This window comes from Dipodomys ordii, unplaced genomic scaffold, assembly GCF_000151885.1.
Source record: "Dipodomys ordii isolate 6190 unplaced genomic scaffold, Dord_2.0 Scaffold34, whole genome shotgun sequence".
NCBI lineage: Eukaryota > Metazoa > Chordata > Mammalia > Rodentia > Heteromyidae > Dipodomys > Dipodomys ordii.
In genome coordinates this window covers 2,923,491-2,933,702 of record NW_012267250.1, presented here as the reverse complement: position 1 = coordinate 2,933,702, position 10,212 = coordinate 2,923,491, and the positions used below count along the sequence as shown (strand labels likewise).

At 35.3% G+C, this 10,212-nt stretch overlaps 1 protein-coding gene across 2 annotated transcripts in view; it reads left to right on the top strand.

The window, feature by feature from the left end:
* A1cf (APOBEC1 complementation factor) overlaps positions 1 to 10,212 on the top strand; it is a 64,460-nt gene that overhangs the window by 24,576 nt on the left and 29,672 nt on the right. For both annotated transcript variants that reach the window (XM_013017237.1, XM_013017236.1), the window contains exon 3: positions 9,112 to 9,246. In XM_013017237.1, coding sequence (XP_012872691.1) covers positions 9,112 to 9,246 — 135 coding nt within the window. The remainder of the gene's footprint in view (positions 1 to 9,111; positions 9,247 to 10,212) is intronic.

The window sequence follows — 10,212 nt, the reverse complement described above, 5'->3', positions numbered from 1 at the left end:
GAAGAAGAGGAGGAGGAGGACAAGGAGGACGAGGAGGACGAGGAGGACGAGGAAGAGGAAGAGGAGGAAGACAATGCTGACTTTTAGAAGAATATAAGATACAAATCGTGACATCTAAAAGGAAGGTAGTTAAAGAATATTTTTACATGTTTCATCTACTAGGATCAGGAAGTATTTATTTTTCCTAATTTTTTCTAGTTTAACTCCATTATGCTAAAATACTATCCTTCAAAAATTTAACCTCTTATTTTTATAAGCTAATCATAACCATAAAGCAAAATTCAAAATAGATATATTTTTAAAACACAAGAAGTGAAAACCTGTTACTAAAGAAAAATTACTAAACTAAAATGGCAGTAGTATCTACCTATCAATAACTACCTGAATGTAAAAGAATTAGATTCTTTAGTTAAGTCAAGATAGACAAACAGAGGGAAGCAGAACCCATCTAAGGGTGCTTATCAGAGACTTGTCCCACCATCATGACATACACATAAACTGAAAGAATGGAAAAAGATTTGCCATGCAAATGAAAAGCAAAGGGAATGGGAGAAGTTAGACACATACCTGATAAAATGCACTCTAGGTCAAAATCTATAAAAAGTGAAAGAGATCATTAAATAATGATAAAAAAGAAGCCATTGAACCAGAGGTTCTGAATAGTATAATAAAAATAAATAACTTTGGGATTCAAATGTAAGAAAGAAAGAAAGAGAGGAAGAGAAAGAGAGAAAAAAAGAGAAAGAGAGAGAAAGAAAGAGGAAGGAAGGAAGGGAGAGAGAGAGGGAGGGAGGAGGGAGAAAGGAAGAAAGAAAGGGAGGAAGGACTGGAGGGGGAGGGAGGGGAGGGGGAAAGGAAGGAAAGGAAGGAAGGAAGGGGACAATAAAATTGACCTTTTTCCCCATCACTGCACAAAAAACAAACAAACATTAAATTAGGAATTTGACTTCATGGTGTAAAAAATGTAGTTTTTGTGTCCTTTGTCATCTATTGTCTATTTTCACCTCTTGTTCATATACCTGCTCACCAAGGGTTGAGGTTATCCACTAAGTGCAGAGATTTCAATACTTTAAATAGGTATCAAGAAGTATGAGAACAAGATGGGATTGGTAGGTCATCCCAGGCAGGTGCTTCTCCAGGGTGCTTCTCCAGCCAGCCACAGGCCCATGGCATATGGTTAAATATAATTTTAATGTTGTTTTTAAGGCATTGTACAGAAGAGTTACCATTTTTAAGTCAGGTAATGAACACATTTCTTTTCATGGACAGCATCAACCCTTCCTTTGCTCTCTCCCAGTTTGCCCCTCTCATTTCTACCCACAAGTTACATAGGTCATTTTCCATATTGCGTAGATTAAATAGCATGATTGCCTTTGTTCTGTGTCATCAGCTGAAAACTTAGCATGAACTTCAAGAACCAAATATGAGCCAGGTACTAGTGGCTCATTCCTGTAATCCTAGCTACTTAGGAGGTTGAGATCTGAAGTCTTGAGGTTAGAAACCAGCTTGGGCAGGAGTCTATGGAACTCTTATCTCCAATTAACCACCACAAAGCCAAAAGTAGAGCTATGGGTCAATTGGTAGAGTACTACCACTTGAAAAAACAAAAACAAAACAAAACACCTGAGGAACAACACCCAGGCCCTGAATTAAAGCACCAGAAATAGTGTATGCACATACACACACAAAAGAGAAAGAAACAAATAGGAAGAAACAGGGACAGGGATTTTGAATTTAGGTTGCTTTCAGACAACTTCAGAATTTTTAAGTGATGTTTGGTAATATGTATTAGCAACCCAAAGTATTGACTAAAACCTAGCACTTAATCATTGTAAAATGTAAAAATAGTCATCAGAAATAGAAAAGAAGCAACTAGTGAGAACAAGAACTACATATCATGAATCTTTCTAAGACTTTTAGCAGCTCAGATCCTTTTAATAATGTTTCAGAAGGGCTAAGCAGCAAGTTGAGCTAATGTCAAATGGTACACTGCCACAGCATTTAGACTCAATCCATAGTAAGACAGTGATTTGGCTTTCCATTCTCTCAGACTTTTTAATGTGGAAATTTAGCTCTCAGACTAAAGAGTTCTCTAGTCCTTCTAATCTTTTTGAGCAGAGAGATCAGGACAATGGTTTAGAACTTATATGGGACATGGGCTGGCTAGAAAGTGATCGTCATTGCCCTGTTTTGTAACTGCTTATATACCTACTAGGCACTTTTGAGAAATGATACTAATACATATGGAAAATATAGATATATTGAATATGCAGTATTACATTTCTGTAAGTAAATCAGTGTTAAGTCATGAGGTAATTAAAAGAAAAGGTGTCACATGGATAAGAAATGACTAGTGATATATTGTTTTTTTGTTTTTAATTTTCCAACAATATGCTGAGGCTCATGCCTGTGATTCTAGCTACTCAAGAGGCTAAGAGATAAGGATCATGGCTCAAATCCACCTGGTAGGAAAAGTTAACAAGACTCTTATCTCCAATTAACCTGCAAAACACCAGGATGGCTGCATGTCACATGTGGTAGAACATTGGTCATGAACAAAAAGCCCAACTAGAGCATAAGACCTGAATTCAAACCTCATACTACAACAAAAATATAAAATATATTTTACAATAAAATTCCAATAACCTTCCATGTAGCGTTTCTATTCTTAAGTCACTTAACACCATATGAACATTTTTTCCACATTAAATGTAGTGTCCGAATTAGCCTCCAGTTCACCTAAGAAACTCCACACTTTTATAGGTGAAGAATTTAAAATTAGGAAAGATTGAGTAACTTGCCAATTTTCCCAGCTCATAAAAAATTAAAATTCACAGGAGTGTGAGAAAGAGAATAATGTCTATTATTGAATACCTGGCATGCCAAAAACTAAATGCATTTGAGGAGATTGTGCTTGGCGTATGTTGAACTAGAAACCATCCAAGCCAAATGGTCCTTATTATATCTTTCTCTGCCTGAAGAAGTTGAAATAATTTCATCAGATCTTTAGCTATGATATATATATATATATATATACTGTATATAGAGAGTATATATATATAGAGAGAGAGTGTGTGTGTATATATATATATATATATAGTATTAACTAATTTACAAAAGCAACTCTCTAAGTTTAAAAAAAGTTAGAGAGGACTCTTGGATAAATTACATACTCTAAAAGACACAAACAGGTGAATTTATCAGCAAACTTACTTCTTAAATAGATTTTAGAGGCCTTTGTAGATTGGATCAAAGGTCAAGACTCATTGTGACCACAGGTGAGCATGAATCCAACAATTCCTGGTCTCACAAAGAAAACACTTGCTTTACAGCCCATCCTTACACTAACTTTGCTGCAAAGCCAGAGGTCTTAGAAGCAAGTTGGCTTTTTACTTGCCCTTTCACATAAAAATACATACATATATACATACATACATACATACATATGTATGCATTTGTTTTTAAGTTTTTTGACTCCTAATTTTTTTATTGTTGAATTTAATATCCCTATAAATGGCCAAAATCTTACAACATAACAAGTTTAAAAAAACAAGTTATTACTAAAAGCCTGTTTTCCTTCAAATACTTCAAATATTGAGATACTGATTCCCTGAGAATCAGTTGATATCACTTAAAAATAATTTTCCTTTAACTCAAACGTATCAATTTAATTTTTTAAAAAAATTGGTTCTGCTTTCTTATGAAACAAGTAATAACTCAAGTTGACTACATATCCGTACAATAGCCATTCAATAGCCTGGTGGGTTGTTTGGGGGTTTTGTGGGTTTTTAAAGAAGAATATCTAGTATTTATGTCACATATGCTTTATAATATTATGAAAATAATAACATAACTTTCCAGAAGTATGTAAGCATGAAGTTTAGTAAATAATGCTTACTACAATTTTCCAGTCTAAAAATAGATTTTGTGCTGGGCACTAGTGGTTCATGCCTGTAATCCTAGCTACTCAGGAGGCTGAGATCTGAGGATTGTGGTTCAAAGCCAATCTGGGCAGAAAAGTACAAGAGACTCTTACCTTGAGTGAACAACCAGAAAACTGGAGTGGCACTGTGGCTCAAAGTGGTAGAGTGCTAGCCTTGAGGTGAAAAGCTGAAGGACAGCACCCAGGGCCAGTGTTCAATCCCCACAACTGACAAAATAATAGATTTTTGCCAAAATGATATTGTTGATCATAATAAAATGTGAAAATGTACACATTGCACAACAGAGAATTGTCTTTTGGCACAATTAACAAAACAACTATTCCACATACTGATATCTTTTGTACTTAGGCAAGAAAACTTAGTAAGAAGACTAAATGCAAAGTTGTATCTCTACAACTTTGGCTACATCTTATTAGGCACAATCCAAAGAGACATTCTTAATACACTGTTATCAACTCTGACAACCATATATAGAATCACTGTTCTGAGTTTGGAAGGCGTATAAAGGCTCAATATGCCACCAAGCATAGGTGAATTGCCCAAAATGAGAGAAAATAAGAACAGGAATAAAAATCCATTCAGTTAGAAAATAAGAGGACATTTGAAAGCAGTTTAGAAAAAGAAAAGTATGTAATTTCTTTCCTCTTGGAGAGAAAAAATGCAAAAAAAATGAATGAAAGAAAAAAGAGAACCACAAGATGATTGCAGATTTAGAACGTAAAATTTCCAGAGTCATTAGAGGAATTACTGACTGGATGAGAGTTCATTGATTAGTGTCTTTCCACATTATGAATGGGCTCATGTAAGGGGGCAAACAGCCACTTAGTCTTCATGATTAGTGACTTGGAACAGGAAGGTAGGCATAACACATATCATGTAGAATTATGAGGCTGGTAAACCTAGAACAAAAGTGACCACAACTTTTGACAGCTCTATTCCAGGAAGATCATCTGGCTAAGAATTATGCAATAAATTAAATCACAGTTCCTGAAATGTCTATGGACTCCATCTCGCACACACACAGGACTCAATTTTGCCTGTGTGGTCAGTGTTAATATGAATCTAGGCACACTCTGTGCTTGGATTCCTCATGTTCATAGCTTTGTTTGGATGATTAAAGTTGATACATGTTAATACTTATGCCAATGTATAACTCAACTACAGTCAACACTTGTTCAGGTATTACTTTTATATGCAAATGATAGAAAATAATTCTGGTTAATTAAGCAGAAAAATGGATTAAAGGAGTTTTGGATTGTAGGAATTTTGTAATTGGAGAACTGGATTCAAGGGTAAGCTATTGAGGTATGAAACCTAAAATCACATCACAGATTTGTAACAAGGAAATGGACCCATTATCACAAATGTTCAACACCAAAGATGTCACCATTGCAATTTCTCTATCAGCATTCCAGTTTATTTTACTCCAGTATCCTCACCATTATACCCACAATCCTGTAAAAAAGGGAAGTTCTATACAAAAATTCTGATGTTTCATGGCCAGAATGAACTCAATCTTTTCAACCTTCGTGTTAAAGTTTCTTGTCCAGAATGATCTATTGAAGAAGGCTGTCTGGTTTTATTCAAGGTCAAGGACATGGCAGGTTGACTAGGGTGGCAGGGCCGGGGACTGGTTCAAATGGTATAGCACTTGCCTAGCAAATGCAAGGCTCTGAGCTTAATCGTCAGTACCACCCACCAAAGTAAAAGTAACTAGTCCCCTTAAGACCTAATGACTCCATCATGACAGGAAGAATTTCAAAATGTTCTTGACATAAACTAAGTTACTATATAGGTTCAATATCTAGTACTTAAAATGAAGCCATTTGATTTATAGTTAGAATTGCATTTCAATTCTTAATTTATACACTTACAGGCCACCTACCTATTTATATATGACTAGAGAGAGAAAAGTTTCAGAGTTTGAGTTGAAAGTAAAAGTTTTCAGTTTAATAACAATTCTGTCATTTGAAAAATCCATACTCTATATTCTCTTTTCTGAACTATGATATACTCAGGCCATTGGGTAGACTGCATCCCATGAGAAAGACATATGTCAGCTGGGAAAAGAGCAGTAATAATTAGGCTTTATCTATTTTAACTTCTTCAACTATAAAAATAGTGCCTGAAATATCAGAAATCCAGAGTCCCAGTGTCCTTTCTGAGTAATGGACAGCTATTCTAACTCCATGACTAACACCCAGTGCCTGTCTTAAATTGGTCTGGACTTCTCCGGATGCATTCCAAGCCCAGTAGGTTGTGCAGAGAACAAATATTCCCCACTATATGAACTTCAGAATATCTCTAAACTAGTCAGCCTGCAATTCCAAAGGCTATTCTTGGGAATTTTTTAAGTGTTTATAGAAACCATAGAAATACAATTTATAAGCTTGAACCAATCATTTTGGATCATAAGCAAATGAATGCTCTCATACCCATGCTCTACAGAAAATGGGTTGTTGGTATTTTCAGTAATTTTAGCAATCAAGAAGGTTGAAGGGGAAAACAAAAAGGCCTGCCTACAAGTTGCCTATTTATTTCTTTTCAAACTTTCAGATGAAGCTCGGCAAATTAGAGATTCTGGAATAGCCATTTGCTGGTAGGAGATGACAGGTTGATTTTCTCAACTTCAAGTATAAAAATATTTCTAAATCCATACCATGTTTATCCTAGTAATTAATTGAATGCTATAAACATCTAAGATGCATAGGAAATAATGCAAGAGGGATTATCATCATGAAAATGGAGAAGGTTGGGAAGGAAGGAAGGAAAGAAGGAAGGAAGGAAGGAAGACAATGGTTAGTTATAAGAACATGATCCTTTGTAAACAAGAGATGTGAGATATGCTCTCCCTAAAATCTAGCATAATACAATGACTGGTTTCAAATGTATCAGGGAGTTGTCTACTCAGTATCAGGATAAACTTTTTCATAAATAAGGAGTGTTTTAAGGGATGCATTTGTGGTAAATATCTAGGCTTCCCTATATCCAAGGCAGTAGAAAATAGCAATTAAGTTGATAAACTCAGTCAGATTTCCTGTGTTCAAATTAAAACCTCTCCAAACTATAACCATGTAACCTCAAATAATTATGAGATGTTGGGATTTGTTAGAAAGCAAGAAAATAAATAAAAACCTTTACTATCTCTGCAAATATCAAACTTGTATTTTTAGAAGATTCTCCATTGGGATACAGACTGAATTCTTTAGGTTTCTTTTCTAAAAGCATGAAATAGTCCATTTCTCAGATTTATCAGTGATACTAAAGTTGGGTGATCCTGAAAGTATCACAGGTTAAGAAAGAAATTATAAGCACTTGAGAGTCAAAATATTCAGCAGGTTGAAAAATGCTCAGTTACCTGAAGCAAGAATAATTAAGGCAATACAGAACACTGACTTAGAATTGTTTGGGATTTATACCCAAATCATCATGATATAAAGTACTGAGGTTAAAAAAGTGATCTTGCCCACAGGCATCATTTAAATGTTGTGATCCGAAGAGCCCTTATGCAAACCCTTAAAAAAAAATTGAAAAGGCTCAAGTTAATGTGGATAAAAACTTGAGTGATTCTATAAACAATAAACATCTACTATGCAAAACAAACTAGCCCATATCTTTTAAAAGTATATACATAGAGAGCTGGGTGCTGTTGGCTCACGCTTATAATCCTAGCTACTCAGGAGGCTGAGATTTTAGGATTGCAGTTCAAAGCCAGCCTGGGCACAGGAATGTTGTGAGGCGCTTATCTCTAATGAACTATTCAGAAAAAGCTAGAAGTGGAGCTGTGGCTCAAGTGGTAGAGCACTAGCCTTGAGCAAAAAGAAGCTCAGGGACAGTGGCCAGGCCCTGAGTGCAAGCCCCCAAACCAACCAAAGGAAAAAAAAAAGTATATATAGAAAGTGTTATGGAAGGCAGCTGACATTTTCCACAAAAAAAATGACTTCTCAGGATGATAAAGTGATACACTAGGGCATTTTTAAAATTCTGTCCATTATCATGCTAGTTCACAAACTACACATGTCCTCTTAAGGCATAAACCTCCTGAAATATTCATTGTGAAGTTAGTAAAAATTGCTGGTCGACATTTAATTCCTTATGTTTTCATTTCAACACAAATTGCAATAAAATATATTGCCCTAAAGCTCTAACTGTGCTAGAGTGAAAAGTAATTTGTTTATCTTTCCCTAGCAAATGAACTTTCAGATCAATAGTGGTGGACTAGCCCCCATACTTCACTTTGGTCTTTAACCCATGGAAAAACAAATATAGCATTCCATGAAAACACCAATGTCACTCCTTCTCAAAATGAACATTTCTTAGAACAAAGGTGGGAGGGTAAAGGGAAGAAGTTCATTCTATTTGAACTAAGTACATCATTGTTTCCCACATAAAGAGCCAACCTCAGTCAAGTGCGCTTACATTTTCATCAGCTTTGGGAACAGATTTAAATCCTAATTACCAGGTAGCTTCAAAATTAGCCAGTTCCCATCTGCAAATGTTAATCTTCAAATGTTTCTATTTAGGAGCCCACATTGCCTGACTTGGTTTATGCCATGATTTAAATCCAGGGAGGCAAAAAGGGAGAAAGTGCTGAGTATGTATCACAGACCAAGAGGAATGCCATGTGTATTTGATGAATTTTGTCCTCTAATCAAAGTCTGATGTTAAACTCACTTTGTATCTGAGAAAACTGAACTCATTTGCCTAAAATCCCACAGATACTGAACAACAAAGCCAAGCACTCAGCTCCAGGACACTTGCAACCATATTACACATGCTTCAATGTTAAAGCAAAGCCCCAGATTCCAATGACAGTCATTTGATGGTCAAGCTTCTATAATGATAAGAAAACAATTCCTTAACTTGTTAAGGAGATAGTTGTCATTCTCTCACACTAAAATATCTTTAAAGCACCATTATATTTGTCTAGCATTTAAAAAATTTTAAAGAGGCTTAAATTGAGCAAATCTTTGATGTCATCAATCATATCAAAGACTTTTACTTTCAAATCAATCACTTTTATTACATGTCAATGGCAAATATATCATGAAATGACTTTCAAAATGGTTTTCCTTATGGCAAAATGATTTTCTTAAAGTAACCAAGGAAACAAACTAAATATTTTATGATTTTCTTCTCTACTCATAACCCTGCTTTGGAATTGCAGGAAAATGGACAGAGGAAATATGGTGGCCCTCCACCTGGTTGGGATGCTGCACCCCCAGAAAGAGGCTGTGAGATTTTTATTGGAAAACTCCCCCGAGACCTTTTTGAGGATGAACTTATACCATTATGTGAAAAAGTGAGTCTAAATTTGTTATTCTTTTCTTCTTCCAAGGGAAAAATAACATTCACTTTGCTGTCACACTTGTTCTTTCTGATCACCAATGGTTTCCTCTTCCAATGGCCAGGACGCCATTGTGGACACAGTTAAAGTCTTACAACTCATTATTCACTGTCAACTCAATATCACTGCCCGACTCAACTCTTTGTCCTGTTCAGGACTCCCAATGATTCTCAAGTTTGTAACACATCCGCCAACCTCTCTATTGGCAAAATTTGGCATGTCTGCTAATCTGGAAAAGTGCAACAATATTCTGACTACAATAAGATATTGTTAGCCAGGCATGGTGGGACACTTACATAATCTCAGCTACTCAGGAGGTTTAAGCAGGATTGTGAAGTCAAAGAAAGCCCTGGAAAAGTTAGAGAGGTCTTACCTTAAGACAAATAAGAACAAAAGGGCTAAAGATATAGCTCAAATGTAAAGTGTATACAAGGTGCTGGATTCAATCTTACTGCAAATAAATAAATAAACAAACAGAAAGCTAGAAAGGAGGAAAGGAAGGAAGGAGGAAAGGAGGGTAGGAGGAAAAGAGGGAGGGAAGGAATGAAGGGAAAATAAAAGATAGGGCTCCAAATTGAGATTTTAGTATGATTTTATGAAATTCAGAATTATAATATAATAATGTGTATACTCATCATTGCTCAAATGTGTGTCTATGCATATTGATTCAAAACAAGATTTTTATTAAATCTTGTTCAGCCCAATGTGTCAATAAGGTTAAGGACATAGTTTCTCAATGTTGTTATATAATTACCAAAAAATACCTTCCTTGGGTATGATACAAAATTATGCTTTGTTACTAAAGTTTAAACTAAAAGAAGAGTGTGAATTTAAATTTCTTTTTTTAGTAATTTACCAAGTGGTTTTTAACAACAATCACATTCCTGGACAAATTTAGTAAATTTGAGTGTGTAGCTCTTC